The sequence below is a fragment of the Xiphophorus couchianus genome, chromosome 5, assembly GCF_001444195.1.
Source record: "Xiphophorus couchianus chromosome 5, X_couchianus-1.0, whole genome shotgun sequence".
Taxonomy (NCBI): Eukaryota; Metazoa; Chordata; class Actinopteri; order Cyprinodontiformes; family Poeciliidae; genus Xiphophorus; species Xiphophorus couchianus.
Window position 1 is genome coordinate 34052323 of NC_040232.1, and position 17902 is coordinate 34070224.

Below are 17902 nucleotides of genomic sequence, written 5' to 3' on the forward strand. Positions count from 1 at the left end.
CAGGATTGCATTGAAAATATTTTTGCTGGTATCTAGTGGTTGAAGCTACGCTAAATTATACATCATTTTGCAAATACGTATAGTTAATGGTGTGTTTTGTTTTTTAATAGTAACACACTCAAGAAATTATAATATTATTGTAAAGTTCATTTATTTATGCAAGCCTCACAAGTGAAACACATCATTTAGTGGATGTTCAAAAGCCCTTATTTCTGTTAATTATGATTTTCCGCTTACGGTTAACGCAAACATAGCATTTAAAGTTAGAATATTACTGTAGAGCAATAAAAAAAATCACATTTTTTCATACAGGAATGTAGCCTTAATGAAAAGTATGTTGAATAACAGCTGCATGAAGGTTGATCGTTTACAAAAGGAAGTTTTAATCTGACCAGTGAGCCTCATCAGAACGCATATTCTAATTTATTAAATATGACTTTAGCTAACAAAGCCTACCAGGCAATGCTCATCTTGTAGAATAAAAAAGCTTTGAGTGCAGCTACTGGCGCATGTTTTAAAGTTCCCAATGGGCTCAGTCTTGCTGGCTCTCTCTGGTCTGCATGTGGGCCAACTATCAAGAAGTATGCTGCCATGCCATGTCATGCTTACACTGAGGTTGCATGCTAATCCCTCCATCTTCCCCTCCTTCTTCTCCCCTCTCATGCTGGTTTTACAGCCTTGTCTGTCAACCACCAAAATGCGAAAAAGCCGACCTGGAAGTTTGTAATGGACCGCTTGTGGCATCTTTATATTAACCTGTTAGCACAATGCTAGGACAACTAGCAGGATTAGCACAGTGTACAGTAAGCAGTCCTGATAGCCTATCTGTGTTGTAAAGTAGCTGTGAGATTTCCAAAAGTGCAAATATTTCCTAATGTGGCATTTTCCGTCTTAAAATAGAAACCGATTAATTGGTAAAGAGAAATGTTTCTGTTCTACATTTAGCTTCTTGCTATCTGCTCACATGTAACATTTTGTTGTTGCTGTTAAAGCCGACATAAAAATCATTTAGTGTTCTTTCTAGAAGCTTCTTCGTAATTCCTTTTAACAACATTTTAATAAGCAGAATGATAGGGAAATGGCTAACAGAGTCACTCAGTTACCACTTCCACACAGAGAAGCATGGTGCATTTTCTGATGTGTAAAAGATTTTATATTGTCTGGATCAAAAATCAAGTGGGTTCTTTTCACCTCGCTAGTGTTTCTTTCCTTAAATTTGTTTCTGTATAATAAATAAGCATAATAATTATTACAAAAGTATAAATATGTTTAGAGCATAAAAAAAAATATTTCCAAACAGAATTATGAAGCGACATAATTGGTGGTACAGGCAACCCAAACTCCAGGTCTTTGTTTTAGGATGTATATATTTGCCCTGTGTGTGATTGTGGGTGTGGGCGTGTGTGTGTGTGTGTGTGGGCATGTACACTTCACCAGGGGTGTGTGTACATGCATGTGGTTGACAGGCAAAGTTCTCCAGTCTGTATGTAGCCTGCTTGCATCAGCGATCAGTGCATTTGATTATATAAAAAAATGCTGTATAAGATTGGATGATGACCATAAAATTCTTTGAATTAGAGATCACCTTCTTTTCTTTCCCACTTTTTAATTATTTATTAATCTATTTATTTGTTGTCCCCCCCCCCCCCCCCCCCCCCCCTCTGTCTTTCATTTTCACTTATATCTCAGTACCGGTATGTTTGAGGTTAGATGAGTTTTATTGGTTTTTGATTTCTCCTCTTTGGTCTTCTCTTTCCTCCACTGTTTATTTTGTCTTTTTTTGTTGTTGTTAAGTTCCTTCATTATCGTAGCGGATGTTTGTGAAGATACTGTCGCTTTGTGACGCTGACAACATGCCATGTTTGTGCCGCAGGACAATTTCATCAACTTGAGCTTTCTGAGGCTTTTCAGGGCGGCTCGCCTCATTAAGCTCCTGAGACAGGGAGAAACGATCCGGATCTTACTGTGGACGTTTGTCCAGTCCTTCAAGGTATTTAATAATTTAAAAATAAATAAATAAAAAAAAAAAAAAAAACAAGAGTAGAAAATATGAGAGATGAAACTAACAAATATCTCTCATTCCTGCTGTGTTAGGCTCTGCCGTATGTGTGTCTGCTCATAGCCATGCTCTTCTTCATCTATGCCATCATTGGCATGCAGGTAAGTTCTGCTGACAGACATATATATATATATATATATATATACTTTGTTGCCCCAAAATATTAAGAAAAACTCTTTACCTGTTATTGAGGCAGCTTCAAAAGTCCAATTTTTTATTACATTTTTTAAGAGATCTTTAATCAGAATATGGGGATCCATTCATGAGGACATATTGGACTTAAATGTGATATACATTTGGAAATGTATTCATGCATAAAGTATTATGTGTATTATGTTCAGTAAATCTGTGATTATGTGTGAAACCCCAAATTATCTTTTGGGTAATGTCACATAATCAATACATATCAGTTTGTATTAACCTTCTCATTTCTAGCTAGCAAAGCACAAAACTTACCCAAGAAAATTATAGTTTTTCTTTGTGTAATTCATATGTTATCTTACTGCCTTTGCCATTTCATAGCAAAAATAACAACTTTAGATTCAAGAAAACCCCGTTGTCAAGGGCCGGAATGCCATTAGGTTTTATTGGTTTATTATATCTTTTAAGATAACACAGCCTTTCTCCTGTCAACCTGTAAGCAACAAACCATACTTGTTTTCCAGTCTTCTGTAATTTTAAGGCCATTAAATTAAAAATGAAACACGCAAAGAGTCAAAGGTACAGCAACATTGCAATATTTGACTTTGAGGTGAATTTGGTGGAAAGAATGGGCATTAAATTGAATTTTTTTCCAAAACTTGTGAATATTCTCTCTGAAGAATGATGGACTTCAAATAGTTTGGAAATTGCCTCATAGCAATTTACAGGTTAATAGCTATCATATTGTTTGCACTGATGTATTTTGGGTTTTTTGGCTTTGTATTTTTGCACACCTGCATGAAAACAACCAAACTGCTGAATCTCCTGTTTTTCATTTGCTGAAGCTCAAGTAATGAAACTTCTTTAATTAGCAGCTCCCGTTGGTACTTTGTCTCTGCAATCCTGTGGAGACAGCAAGTGTATAACTTGGTTTTCTCCATGACTGTAAATGCACGAACATAAAATGTCTGTTAATCTGGCATTAAAAGACATTATTATTTTCTTTTTTATTGCGTTTTTGTTTAGTTGTTTGGAAACATAGCTCTTGACGAGGAGGAAGAAACTGCTATCAACGAGCATAACAACTTCAGAACATTCATTATGGCCCTAATGCTGCTGTTCAGGTGAGATGTTTGAGTTTTCTATTTGTCTGTCTTGGTTTGTTGATAAATAATATAAAATCTGTTATAGTGATATTACAAGGACATCTCAATAAATTAGAACATCATGTCTTACCGTTGTTGTTTTTTTCTTTCAATGATCTTAATTTTTTATTAATTATTCCAATTTCCCAAGAAACTGAATTTTGGGTTTTGGTTAGACGGTTAGTCATAATCATCAATTCTGCCAAAAAATAAATCGCTACGATCTAGATGTGAATTTAACTTCTCAAATTGAATTGTTGAAATAAGTTGGCATTCCAGTGATATTCATTTTATTGAGGTGCGCTCAATGAAATATTAGCATATTATGAAAGTGGTGTCTTTCCGTTTCTATGCAGAAGTGCTACAGGTGAGGCGTGGCATGATATCATGCTGGCATGCCTGGGAGAGAAGAAATGCGACCCAGAGTCAGGAAGTACCGGGAAGGAGTGTGGCAGCACCTTCGCCTACACCTACTTTGTCTCCTTTATTTTCCTCTGCTCCTTCCTGGTGAGGAATCGTTGGACTTATTGTTAAACCGAACCTGGACAAAACCTCATACGGATATTTCCTTCTTCCTCTCTCCCAGATGCTGAATCTCTTTGTGGCCGTCATCATGGACAACTTTGAGTACCTCACTAGAGACTCGTCCATCCTGGGGCCGCACCACTTGGACGAATACGTAAGGATATGGGCCGAGTACGACCCAGCCGCCTGGTGAGTGGCGACCAATCATTCTCACGCAGTTACACTCCACTGATTTTTATCTGCTGCACCGATATTTGTCTGCTCTCCTCACCGCTGACGTTTTCCTCCCATCCCAAAAATGGGACAAAGAGCCCTTGGCAGACGTGGGTTGATGAAACGCCGTGTCGACGCAGTCTGAGCAAAAATGTTTTCCAGGCTAAACAATAACTTTTTTTTAGCTTCTCCGATTTCTTTTTTATTTTTATTGTAATGTTGTATGCCAATGACATAAATGTTACCCACCCCTTTTTGCCTTTTCCTTATTATGTGTTTCTGATTTTTTTTCTCAGTGAATAAGAGCTCTTTTCTTCTCTATATTTTGTTATTCCTCTTTTTTTCTCGTCCACTCTTTTTTTTTGTTTTGTTTTGTTTATGTTTTTTGGGGGGATTTTGTATGCTCCCTCACCTAACTCCCCTCCTTGTATTTTTCTTGCAGCGGGCGCATACATTATAAGGATATGTACAGTTTATTGCGAGTTATCTCCCCTCCTCTGGGCCTTGGCAAGAAATGCCCACATAGGGTGGCCTGCAAGGTTTGGACCAAACCCATAAAACACAAACTTAAACGCAACCTGCTCGCCTTTTAAGAAACTGGAATGAGTGTTGCTCTTTATCACTTTTAAGACAAGTTCTTTCGTAGTTTTTTTTCTCTTTTTTTTTATTTTTTATTATTTCCGTTGGTTTGACTTTTCTGTTCGGGTTTGCATTTTCCAGTTGTTTTGAATTCATTTCACCACTGAATCATTAATCTTTTCTTTTGGTTGTTGTTTTGGGAGGGAGTCTGTTGTTTATGCATTCTGACATGATGATGAGAATGTTTGGGACAATGCAGAAATGCACACACACTCTCTTGCATACGATCACAAACACACTGATAATGGTGTGTGAAGCATGAAGTGGTACACTGCACTTGCTAATGTCTTTTGATTGAACACTGGGGGAGGGAAAAATGACACTTATTGTCCTTATTTTAATTTTTTTAAAATTTGTTAGCAGTAGATTTTAGATTTCAACCAGTCAGTGTCTTTTCTTTCTGCTTGCTGTCTAATTTTTGCCTGGGCAGAAAATGGTTGAGCAATGTGCATTGATCTGTTTGACTCGAGGAGTGGGTTAGGGAGACAGGATTCTCATAGAGGCACATGCAGGGAAGGTTTGATCTTGGTACTCTGACCTTTGAACTAAGGCTACCATATGGTTTTCTAGATCTCCCAGACTGTTCAAACGTCACTTCATTTAACTTAATTTTGATCATTTCAGTATGAAAACAACCGCAATCATATAAATTTGAGAGGTTTCTGCACCTCCACCTCAATGCTGAGTTTCAGCATTTGCTGTCAAACAGAAAACAAGTGAGCGGTGTCCAGTTGTGATTTTGCCGTTTTGCATATTGAAGAAATCATTCACACAAATTTCTGCCGTTTACATGTCTCTCTAAGAACTGACAGCATAGAGGCACTGAAGTCGTCTTAATAAAGAGCAGTTCAACAATTTTAAAGAAATATAAACCCAGTCAGCCGCTGCTGGTTGATTTATCCAATCATCACTAAACAGAATGCCAGGACAATTACATTTTGCACAAAAGAACTTAGATTCCAAGCAAACTGCATGTGCAGTTAGGAGGTGTGTGCCCCGAAAGTATTACATGAGGCTAGTTGGAGCACTGTTCACCCTAAGTGAGTGTCACTTTGCGTTATTGCCATGATGGCCGCCACTCTTTCAAATTCTGATCATACCTGTCAAGTTTTGGACTTGAGAATACGGGAAATTGTTATCCTTCCCCTGCTGCCATCAGAAGGGGAGGGGTCAGACTAAGCTAACTTCTACGTTAATATAAATGCATAAACAAACCTTTATGTAACCTTTCATAATTAAATGTTGAGTAATTACGCTCAACTTTGCAGAAATATTAGCTCCTACCTTGCAGAAATCTAAGGATCTAATGTTTCCAATCTCTGAAGTCTATTTCTTTAAATGCAAAATTAATCTACACAAGTAGGAGTAGCAATAAATGTTTGCTCAAGTTAAACAAAAAATTACAGTTCAGTAAAACTACTCATATGAGTGCATTTTTCCCCCAAAACGTCACTCAAGTAAATGTAACCAGTACTATCCACTTTTGAACATGGATAACAAAATGAGCAGCCTATTCATAGTAACAAGCTTAACATGATATATTGGCATCAGCTGGTCATCATATAGCTCAAATTATGTGCATCCAACAACCTTACTCAACTCACTCTGTTAGCTTGGGGTAAAAACAAACTGCAACGTTTTTGCCTTTTGCTGATTTGCTGCCATGATTTGAAAACTCGCCTGCACAGCAGCAGTACGTCTCTGTCGCTGCCACGCAGGTGTAAAACCGCCACTCATGTTGCGTTTAAAGCCGGCATGAGCCTTTAAATGCAACAAGGGTGTTAATGCATTGTTAACATGTTACGGCGTAATCCATTAACACGTTGCGACATGTTAACAATGGATTAAACATTGTTGTTATAACTGAAAAAAGTTCCGGTTGGGGGGCAGGGTTGGATGGAGACGTAGTAACACGGGAAATTTATGGGAAAATACTTACATGGGAGCGCACCGGGACAGAGGGGTAAAATACAGTAGTTTCCCGGCCAAAAAAGGAGCCTTGACAGGTATGTCCTTGATTACTGAGCCAAGCTGACGCCACCTTATAGATCAACTTCACCTGCTGCTACCAGGCTCTTCTGCACAGCAGCCATGACTCCGATAATAAGCTGCCGCCATGCTGCTGCCTCACCACAGATGTTTGGTGCATGCTCAAAAGCTCTTACAGTCACAGTGCACCATGAGAAAATGGTGAGTGCCATTGAATTGTTCGCCCACCCCACAGGACTTCCTTTAAGATTTTGTACAGACTCTACATTTTCCTGTTGATTTTCTTTTTTCATGGTCCCATCTGAGTCCATGTAAGGTTGGCCTTAAGAACGCGATACGGGGGCTTCTCCACATTTTTATAGTGATGGATCTTCAAAGTTACGTTGCCATTACTGTACTTATTACATTCACAAATAACGGTTTATGTCCACACATACCAGAATAACAAGACCAAACCTGATCTGTTTGTATTGCTAGTTAAAGAGGCCAGAAGGAAAAGGGGGCAGGGTGGGTGTGTGTGTTATTTAGGGGAAGGATTTCGGAAGTTTTTGTGTCCACCAGTAATCTCTCAGCAACGATCTGAGCTGACAGATGTTTTTGGAAAGAATTATATATCCTGTGACTAGTAAAGGAATTATCCAATCTCCAATGTCAAAAAAAGAAGCATCAGCTTGCTTTGTGACAAGTAAAGGAAGAGCTTGAAGTTTTCAGCAATGAATTTTGTATGGATAGCAAGTAATCTCGAAGGGATACTACATATCAATATATTGTTTTGTTTTTTTAATCAAGTCTACATCCGGGTTTTGAAGCCCTTCAGAATTCCGTGAAGGAGCTTCTTGAGCATCTGGAAGCGCAGCTGCGTTCAGAGACTCCTGGTGGACGCGCAGCCTCAACACCAGACTGCATTGACTTGTCACAGTGACTCACTTCGGTTTCTGCAGTGGCGCTTTTCTTTGCCTGCTAGAAGCCCCGCTGTCAGTTCTATCCGAGCGGAGAAAGTGGGTTAAGACCATAAGAAACCAAGCAATCATTCCCTTTTCACCTCGTATAGAACGGTAACGCAACACTAACTAACTTAACATCAACTTAACTACACCTCCTTTTGAAACCCCTCCCTGCCTAATCCTGGTCTTTCTTCCCACCTTCCTTTTCCTCCCTCCACAATTCTATGAAAATACCAGACTGTAAAGGGCACATAAAACACCCCCTTGTTCTCTATCGTTTTCTTTCTATCTCTTTTCTCTCGCCACAGTAACCACATTTCCACAGTGACCAAAACAATAACCTCTGTGTATTTGTCCCCCTCCCTCCCCCCCCACCCTTCCTTTCCTTTGTCGGTTTCGTTTTTTTCCTCCTCATGTTTCCACCCTAACACACCTCTGTGTGTCTCCCCTTAATACTCCCCCATTCCTTCCCTTGGTTCTGTTGTTTTTTTTCCTTTCATGTTCACGTCGTTTGTCTTCGTTTCGTGTGTTGAATGTGTCAATGTACGCGTGTTGAATGCATGTGCCCATGTGACGTATGCGTCTGTCTGTGTGTGGGCGCGCGTGTGTGTGTGTGTGTGTGTGTTTTGTGGCCACTCCAGCGGCCGGATCAGTTACACAGACATGTATCAGATGCTAAGACACATGTGTCCGCCGCTAGGCCTCGGGAAGAGGTGTCCCGCCCGGGTCGCCTATAAGGTAGACTCGCCCCCCACCTTACCCCTCCACCCTCCTCAGCCACCTCAACCCTCTTTATTCCTCTTTCCTTCCCCTCATTCTTTTCTTTCCGCCTTTTTCTCCCCCCTAGAACCCATTTCTCTCCCTACACCTCCCCATCGCTGGGGAGAACCTTTCTTTTACCAGCTGAAACAATGCTGTTCTTGTCCTCCTCCACCTCCTGATCACTCTCTCCCCCCCTCCACTTCTTCACCCCTCTCACCTCCTCCCAGTGGTGTTCTCTTCATTGTTTGTTAGTGGTGGTTGTGGTGGTGGTGAGCGCTGTCCTCTCTTCTCTCTCTCCGACCGCGGGGATGGAGGGATGGGCTTTTGTTGTGCAGTGAAGTGATAGTGGAGTGGTAGTGAGTGCTCTCTTTTATTTGCTCCAGTCATGCCGCAGAAGTAAGGGAATGCAGGAGGGGTTTGCCAGTCCTTCTGCAATCTGCACACACACACACACACACACACACACACACACATGTGCGTGCGCACACGCAAACTCACACATACGAACAAAGCAAAACGCGTGCAATCGGCAAAACGTGTATGCGACAAAAAATAAAATGGTAGTTATGGTTTTTATTACATACCATTTTATTAAAATGGTAATTATTTTGCCTGTCTAATGAAGAACTAAATCAAGGTAGACTTTTCTCAAAAATAACTTCTAAACAAGAATTATGAATTAAATGTTGTATTTAACCACAATATTGTTTTATCCCTTTTTTTAACATACAAATTTTGATCTTGTAGAAAAGGAAAATTGGAAACTATGACTTGTTGATTTCCATTAATATTGCTTATAGCTACAGTTTTTGCATAACAAAAGCACCAGTTAACACTTGAAAGACAGTGATATTTCTTCTTTTTATTTTTAAATCTGGTCATTTCTACTGTATTTAATATACAAGCAGCAGTGAAAGTGAGAATCTACAAGTGATATTCACACAGTTTGATTACCTGCTTACAAAGCAGTTACAGAAGGACCGGTAAGTGTTTCTGTCTTCAGTCTTCTGCAACTCTTATTTCTGCGGATGACACAGTTGGCGGCATAAACACATGCCCACGTCCACCTGTAAGTAGAATTTTACTCAAAAATCAACTTAAGAATCTTTTGGCCCTAGTAGCTTCTTGGCATTTTTGATCAAGGTCTGATTTAAATTTTTTTAGTATTGCTTTCTATATTTGGTAACCTAAGCAAACTTTGGCATTTTTGGCTTCTTGGGGCTATGACCACCAGGATAACGTTTTTTAGGTTGATCTTTTCAGCATTTAATTTGTCTTTGTCATCTTTGTCTTTGTTCTTCTCTAAAGCCATGCTCTGTCCTTATATTACTGCCATCCAGGTTCAGTAAAACAGCAAGGTTAACACACAGTTTAATGATTTAACATGCTCAGTAATGAGCAGCAAATTGAATATGTTGTTTGGTTGTAAAGACATTAAGCGGCATTAGATCTAGACTTGGAAAAATACAAGGAGGTAAGCACCATAAGCAAAGATCCAAAACAGGAAACCAAAGAGAGTGACAGGCATGAAAACCGGGTATGGAGAAAAAAGTGAATTCAGGAATCCAGGAGGTATAAATGCTGGGAGAATGAGGACCATGTGAGACTAGATACCATAGTGATGATAGCTGAGAGGGAATAAGGTATTGGAGCCAAACAAGGGAGGTTGACTAGAAGTGAAGACTGACTAAATAAGTACAAGGCAACAATAGGTACCAGGGAAGCAAAAAATAAACAGAACATAACAAAACAAAGAGTGACTTAGAAAACAATAATTCACTAACACAACAATAATGTCTTAAAAGAAGCTGAAAACCCAAAGCGAGAGTATATCAATGTCCTTTACATCAACATGCCTATGTGGCACAGGATCTGCTGAAAAAACTCTGAAGGTTGGCCTTCAGACTGTTGAATGTTTGTTTCCAGAGGTTCTGGACAACAATGTGGAAGCTATGAGATTGATACTAAAACACTGTAGCGTGGTCCATGGGCCACATAAACAGGTAAAGGAGTAGTAGAAGTCAACCTCCCTGGGGAGCACAAGAAAAGTCCCAAGTGGGGGTAGGTTTACTTTGATCTTTTTGATGAGGCCAAAAACGTGCAGTCTTGTTGTCTTAGACCTCATGAAAAGGAATAGTAACATTCATAGGGAAATTGTCATCAACCCTCTTGATTGTGTAACGCTTGGGTTGTGTTTAAGGGAGGAGAGGAGGCGGCAGACTTGTCAGGACGGTCAAAAACTCACACCCATACTGGTACTGGGAATTCCACAGTGTTGTCCTTTAATAAACACTCTCTTCACCAACCTTACAAAGCCCGGTTGAACGGCTGCTATATTATCAGACATGAAAATGAGCAGAGTCCAAACAACCCGTAACATTACTAAAAAGTTAGAGAGCTAACATGTCCGTCTCGGTTCATGTGTCCAACCATAGCACGTTTCTCCCAGGCTCTCTACGGAGAAGCAGTGGCGCATACTTGTGACATCATTAGCGATACTAGAGTATCTTAAAGAGACACTACACAATTACGGCTGTCACAATTGCAACTAGAACATAGAGATGGGGGTCATCTTCAACCCCCTTATCAGAAATGTTACGACCCGGCTCAGCCAGGGGAAAGGGAAGTAACATTAAAGAAACCTAGGTGGTAAGGTTTAACAGTTTAGAGGTTTTATTGTTTGGGTTCAACAAAAATAATGGGGGTAAAAATTAACAATAGTCAAAATGTAGAGACTAACAAAAGGGTACTAAACAAAACAAAACCCCAAAACAATCAGTTGTAAATCAAAGAACTTAACCAAACAAAAATAGACTTTCAGAACAGGGTGCACAAAACAAACTACAAATCTCTAACAGAGGATCAAAGATCCCACACAGGGACAAAGTGAGTGACACAAGCTATCCAAGCTAACAAAGGTTGTCAGAGCTAACAAAGGTTATCAGAGCTATCAAAACAAGTTTACAGCAGTCAAACCCCTAACAAAGTGGCAAGCTGTCTAAACAAAGAAACAGCCGCCCTTCTCCCAGGATGTCCTTGGTTCTTAAAGGGAGGCCTCAACAGTGATTGGTGGAGCCGGCAATTGATGACCCAATCACGGTAGGCCTCAGGATGTGGCACAGGCCAAGCAGGGCAGCACCCACTTCCAGGTGGAGTCAATCTGATTAGCCACTGAAAAACAACAAACACAGAAAAAGGCCACTGGCCGTAACACCTCCCCCCTTTAAAATCCTAAACCAAAGAGTTTGGAAGGAACATTCCCAACCGAAGGTAACTATATAAGCTACACTCTAGATAAAGCATCTGCTAAGAAGTTGTCTGCACCTTTCTTATGTTTGATTTCAAGATGGTAATCCTGTACCAGTAAAGCCCACCGCATGAGTCTCTGGTTGTGGTTGTACATGCGAGAAAGGAAAACTAAGGGGTTGTGGTCGGTGTACACTATGATTGGCACAGGACTAGACCCTAGGTAAAACGACGTCCGCGTCGAGGACTAAGGCCTCCAAACGTGGGGCGTGCTAACCCCCTGCACCACCACAGCACGCCCCCTTCAGAGACTTAAGTGTGATGCTTGCAGTGTCTAAGAAGGTAGAGGCTGAAACTTTGGCGGCAAGGCCTAAAGCGGTGACCAAGGTTAAGATGGCAGTGGACATGATTACTGTGGAAACTAGCCTGCTTTGCCAAGAATTGTCTTAATGAGGATCAGACATTCAATACTCATTTAAGTTGAAACATCTATATATTTCCTAAAGCTTACATTTAGTTATCAAGACCAAGTACCTTTTGATGTTTACAAGGTTATTGGTTTATTCCCCATTATTTGTTTTACTGATTAAACAAAATCGACACCCTTTAGTGTCTCTGGCTTTTATTGTATCTGGATGCCAGCACTATTATTTATGCTAACTTGGTCCTTTAATTTCTTTCCTCCTACTTTGCTTTATCAAAATTTGCTTTGCTGTTCCTTGTTACTCAAAAGTTGTGGGTCGTCTTTTAATTTCTGTTGCATTTTTCATCCTTAAATCTCTTATCTCTGTCACTCTGCTGTCTACTTCTGCAACTAATTGTCAACAATCACAGTCCAACTTCATTTCATCATCCCTTTGATCACCCAAGCTCACATGTTTCTACTGTACTCCTTCTTTGTGATCTGTCCACTGTTTTCTCTCCAGAGTGGTTAGCCTATCTCTGAAGTTAACTTCATTACATATTTTAGCCTGTACAGTTTATAGTGAATACTTTTGTACAGAAAAGTTCATTTCCAAGTCCTTTGAAATCAGAGGGCATCTGAAATGAGAATGGAAAGCTTCAAACTGCTGCTACTTGCAATGCCAACACAATATTCTTGATGTGATCCTTAGTGGACACAAGGCTTCTCCCTTGGCAATCAAAGGAACCGTAGTAACCAATTATTGCTACTTCTTGAACTGACCTCTTGACCTATGTCAGTGTTGTTTTTAGTCTTTGTCTTTATCACTTGTGGTGTTTTGTAATATTCAACCACTCTTTTTCTCTCTCTTTACACACACGTACTTACACTTTCTTTTAACTCCAGATTATTAATATCTTTTTATTCTCCTTATATTATTTCAGTGTTTCCACAAGCCTTCTCTCTCCCTCCTCATTCTCGCCTTCCCTTTTTATCTGTAACTACATCTCATTAGCAGTCCTACATTGACGAAGTCTAGCTCTACTAACTGTCCCCATCATGCACCTCCCCTCTATAATCCGCTCCCCTTATCCTAGAATGCTACTACCACAATGTCTGGTTGGTCCAAAACAAAACTAAAACAAAATAGAAAGAATACCATTCATCTCTTTTTGATGTCCCCTAAGTTTTTTCTCCTTTTAGGCAATGCCACAACTCAGATCCCTTCTAATTCTGACACCCACTTAAGACAATGCACCGTTTGGCATTGAGAGAGATCTTGACATGACATAAAGTGGTACCATTGCTGTTTGATTTGACTTTGACCAAAGGATCAGTGAATGTAAAACAGTAGATGCTGCAAAAAAAAAAAAAAAAAAAGACATTTGAATCGGAAAGGTAATTCCTGTGAGTTGAGGATACTCTCTTTGCGCGGATGCACGGCTGCTTGTCATGTAAAAGTTTTGATTAAAGTTGTGGGGTAGTGAGTAGGGTAGATGAGTTGGGGCTTATTGATATTGAGAGTGAAGTGAAAGCATGTTGCATGCTTTGTTTGCATTTGTGGGATTTTTACTGGGGTGTGTTGTGTGGTGTTTGCATGAAGTCTTTGCACTTTGTTGTCGCATGGCTCTTGGTTGTATCTAGGCTGTTGCCTGCTGAGCGCTGTGAATGTTGGCCGATGCCCTTTGCCTGCCACATCACCTGGCTTTGGGCATGCCCGACACTCGCACACACTCATGTACACAGGCCTGCCGCCATGTCGTGCCCTCCATCGTGAGTGCCCAACGCTCATGTTCGTAGGTAAATCCGATGGATGCCAGCTGATCAGGATAGGTACAGCAAGCGACCCAAGCTGGCCTAGCTTGCTTCATCCTATCTGCGGGTTTCTCCATCTGTTTTACCAAACATAGATATGTGAAGACAGGGAACCTCCTTACAGGTAGGGGGAGCTCAATAGCAGGTGCCTTGGTTAAATGAAACCATAGCTGTCTCCTGAATCCATGCAGATCTACACCAGTGATACTTTTATTGCTCTTCGGTCAATTGGTTTTTTGTCTCCAAAGGACTCCAATTAAGTTCTCTTAATTGCAGTCTGTGAAAATATTTGTTTTAGTGGTCAGAGAGGGTTGGGTGGGGGTGGTGGGGAGTTGGGCACGTTGGTGTATGTCAACTGTCATATACATATATATATAATTCTATATGTGTGTAACAACAGAAATGTGTAAATGCGCACAAGCATTCACACATATAGGGAACATGGGCACAGGTTGGGTCGGATGCCATTTTGGCTCTGATTGTTCTTTGTGGTTTTGCAGCTCTCACAGTTGCTTAGAAGCATTGGATAGTTGTGCTGTCTCATAGAGTATCACTGGAGAAACAGGAGACACCGGGACTTACTTTTTACAAGTTTATTCAAGTTCTAGCAAGCAATTGCCCTTGCATAAAATTACCACAACTGCATAGCATCCTTAAAACATGGAACCTCAACCTTTCCTGATACAGCTGGACACTTAAGACCCAAGTTAAGATTACTGACTGGAAACTCAGTCATTCCCGCTTCAGAAAATAAAATCTGCAACTGAAATGAATCCAGTCCAGCTACAACCGGCTGTTGTCTATGGAGCTCTCTCAACCCCGACCCCTGTCCTTCCCCTTCTCCCCATCCCTGAGACTCAGGCACACCTCACCTTAGCGAGGACACCTCCCTTTCTCATCCTCTCATCCTGACTGGTTCTCCACAGAGGCTCCTGCGCATGGATCTGCCTGTTGCCGACGACAACACAGTGCATTTTAACTCCACCCTCATGGCTCTGATCAGGACAGCACTGGATATAAAGATTGCCAAGGGTATGACTTAACATTTATCCTCCCTACTGTCTGTGTAGCTGTGCAAGTGCATCTCAATAAATTAAAAAAGTAGAACTTGTATTTAATAGATTCTCTACACTGCACCTCAAACAAGTTGGATACTGTGCCTCCTTACTCTTACCCCAGGCTATGGCATCTTGATCATTTTTTAAATATAAATAAGTGGAAAAGTTACCTTTTTGCTGAACAGAGGTGAACCAGTGAACAGCAGTCCAGCCCAAAGTAGAATATTTGATTTTGTCTCTTGTTCAGGGGGGCTTAACACAAGGAATTTGACACTGTGACGAACCCATATCCTGGATCCATCTGTAGCTGCCTTTCCAAAACAAATGGGCGGCAAACGGTGTCAATATTCCACTAATGTCAAAATAAGACAATTTCACAATTGCAATGTCTCTGTTATATAAAAAATCCAATTGAAATCATACGTGAATAAGTTTGTTCTGGCAATAAGTCATAAAAAAACATGCCGCACCATGATCCTTCAACTACTATCTTTTATGTTCTTCTTCGTGGTTTGTATGTCAGGTCTTAGAGAACCAGTACATCTATAGGTATTGAAATCCAGGTAAAATGAGCTGATGCTGGTGGTACCTTCAGATTCGCTTGACATTCTGAAGTGTGCATATCATAAAGACCAGACATTGCAGAGACTGCCCTGCAATGGTTCAGTAGTTTGACGACTTTATATTTTTAGGCAGGCTGCTTTTACATCTATGGACTTTAATGCCAGTTATTGTCTTATATCATCATCATCACCATTCCTCCTTAATGTGTCAGGGCCCCAAGAATCTATTCTAGGCTCAGAAAAGCTTTGCACAAAGCTGTTGTAGATGGTGTTAATGAGCACCTGCCTGACAACTGTCAATCGGTGGTTTTCCCTATGATTGCGTAGGGTATAACAATGTTTGTGTTCAAAATATATCTATTATATAATGGTCTTATGTATTCAAATAAATTTGAGCTTTTATTAGTGGTATGCCGAAAACAACAAAATGAGCAGAAATTAGATCAGTCTGTGTAAATGAATCTACATATGAGTCTCAAGTTTGAACTGAATTAATGAAATAAATTCATTACTTTTATGATATCGCATTTATTGGGATGCACTTTCCTTCAAAGTAATCCGAACAATATGTGTGGCGTTTGCAGTTTCTGTTGGCTTCTCTTTCACAAAAAAAATAAAAAAAGCTGTCGCAGATTGCATCTGTGCCTGACGTGAACTAATTACTTCCTTCATTTTTGGGTGAATGTGTACATGTGTGAAATGATGTGGCATATTCCTTTAGTAAAATTGTAGCATTTCGCCTCCCTTTTGCATCCTCTCTCCCCGGGTTTGTGTGTTTCTTAATCTGTGCTAATCGGACGTCTGCTTGTGTATGCAAATATTCAATGTGTACGTGGACGCTCGGTCGCTGGCTCACCCAGGCGGTGCAGATAAGCACCAGATGGACGCGGAGCTGAGGAAGGAGATGATGGCTATCTGGCCAAATTTATCACAGAAGACTCTGGACCTGCTGGTTACTCCGCACAAGGGTAAGTCGCAGGAAAGCAACTCACGGTGGGCATAGTGGTGTGGTGTATCTGTGTCCGATCATCGACTCACCAAGAGGACAGCTTTTACCAGTCGGTGTCATTCACTGCTTTGCACCTCCTGATCAGACGTATGCAACACTGGCTATTACACACATGCATACATCTCACAATTGATCATACACTACCGTCTAATGGCAGATGCTAGCCAAAGTGATGCGAAGACACTCGAGGTACAATTATATATGTGTTTGTGTCAAACTGTGGTGCACAGACATGCAGTCAAACAATACAGACCACAAGCATTTTATAGTTTAGAAGCTACAATAGCAAAAATGAGTGTGCGAAGACTTTTTCTGTAATTGTCCACAGTTACAGCAGTGCCTACAATTGATGGCATGCATGAGCACGAGGGCCCGCCATCATGTTGTTTAGATTCGTAATATATTTTATTGACACTAAGGGGAAAATGCTTATTTGTTGTCAAGCCACTCCATCCAAAGTGATAAATATTAAAGCACTTTGAGCTGCTTTGTTGCTGAAAATGAAATTACTTTACCTTATTTGTCACATACAAATATAAACATCCATCCATTTTCTAACACCAAATATAAACGTAAGCAACATAAAATGTCTACATATAGAAAGTTATATATATTTATGTGTGAGATAAGTAGTTTAAATATGATCTAAGCACAGTTTCATATACATATGTATTTTATATATTTATTTTATATTAATTTATACACAAGTCTATAAATGAGTCCAAAGTGTACTTAGACTTAAAGAGAGTCAGAGTTTGGCTTTGAAAAGTTAATCAACAGTTTGCAGAAGCTCAAATTTTTTCGTAATGTGGAAAGTCTTAGGGGGGATATGGCAAGCCATTTAGTCACATATTTTCACATTTTGCAATAAAAAAAATCTAAATCAGAAAACGGCAAAGGAAATTAAATCTCATTAGACTCGTTATGTTACCATGTGCTACAACTCCCAGCGGTAGAGCTTTAAATGAAAATATTTAGCTGTTGGAAATGTTCTGTATTACAGTCACTTAACGTGAAATTAAACTGGAATAAGTCAAATTTATTTGCTAAGCACATTTCAGCACCAAGGCAGTTCAAAATGCTTTACCATAAAAAAATAACACAATAACCAATCATAAAAGAACAATAAACATAATATTTTGTCAATTGCCATCATCAAAATCGTTAAGTATATATAACATCTCTACATTTTGTTGAGTAATACAATTGCAGACTTTCTTGAGCAGTACTGAATTCTTAGTTTATAATTAATGGTAAACTCAGCGTACACTACACACAGTCACTCACATGCACTCACTCAGAAAAACACTACGACCCTCACTGACTGTCTCTCAACCCACTCACTCAGTTCTGGAATCAGAGGTGCCCGCTATAGAAGATCCTCTATAGAA

The 17902-nt window shown here is 40.0% G+C and overlaps 1 protein-coding gene across 19 annotated transcripts in view; it reads left to right on the top strand.

Moving 5' to 3' along the window:
* The window catches only part of cacna1ab (calcium channel, voltage-dependent, P/Q type, alpha 1A subunit, b), a 135627-nt gene that overhangs the window by 89856 nt on the left and 27869 nt on the right, over nucleotides 1–17902 (top strand). For 15 of the 19 annotated variants that reach the window (XM_028018850.1, XM_028018849.1, XM_028018859.1 and 12 more), the window contains 8 exons: nucleotides 1874–1990; nucleotides 2095–2160; nucleotides 3227–3324; nucleotides 3702–3852; nucleotides 3932–4059; nucleotides 4526–4622; nucleotides 14808–14913; nucleotides 16363–16470. In XM_028018850.1, coding sequence (XP_027874651.1) covers nucleotides 1874–1990; nucleotides 2095–2160; nucleotides 3227–3324; nucleotides 3702–3852; nucleotides 3932–4059; nucleotides 4526–4622; nucleotides 14808–14913; nucleotides 16363–16470 — 871 coding nt within the window. Of the gene's footprint in view, nucleotides 1–1873; nucleotides 1991–2094; nucleotides 2161–3226; nucleotides 3325–3701; nucleotides 3853–3931; nucleotides 4060–4525; nucleotides 4623–8296; nucleotides 8394–14807; nucleotides 14914–16362; nucleotides 16471–17902 lie in introns of all 19 variants that reach the window. The other 4 variants (XM_028018851.1, XM_028018854.1, XM_028018863.1 and 1 more) reach the window with 1 other exon arrangement.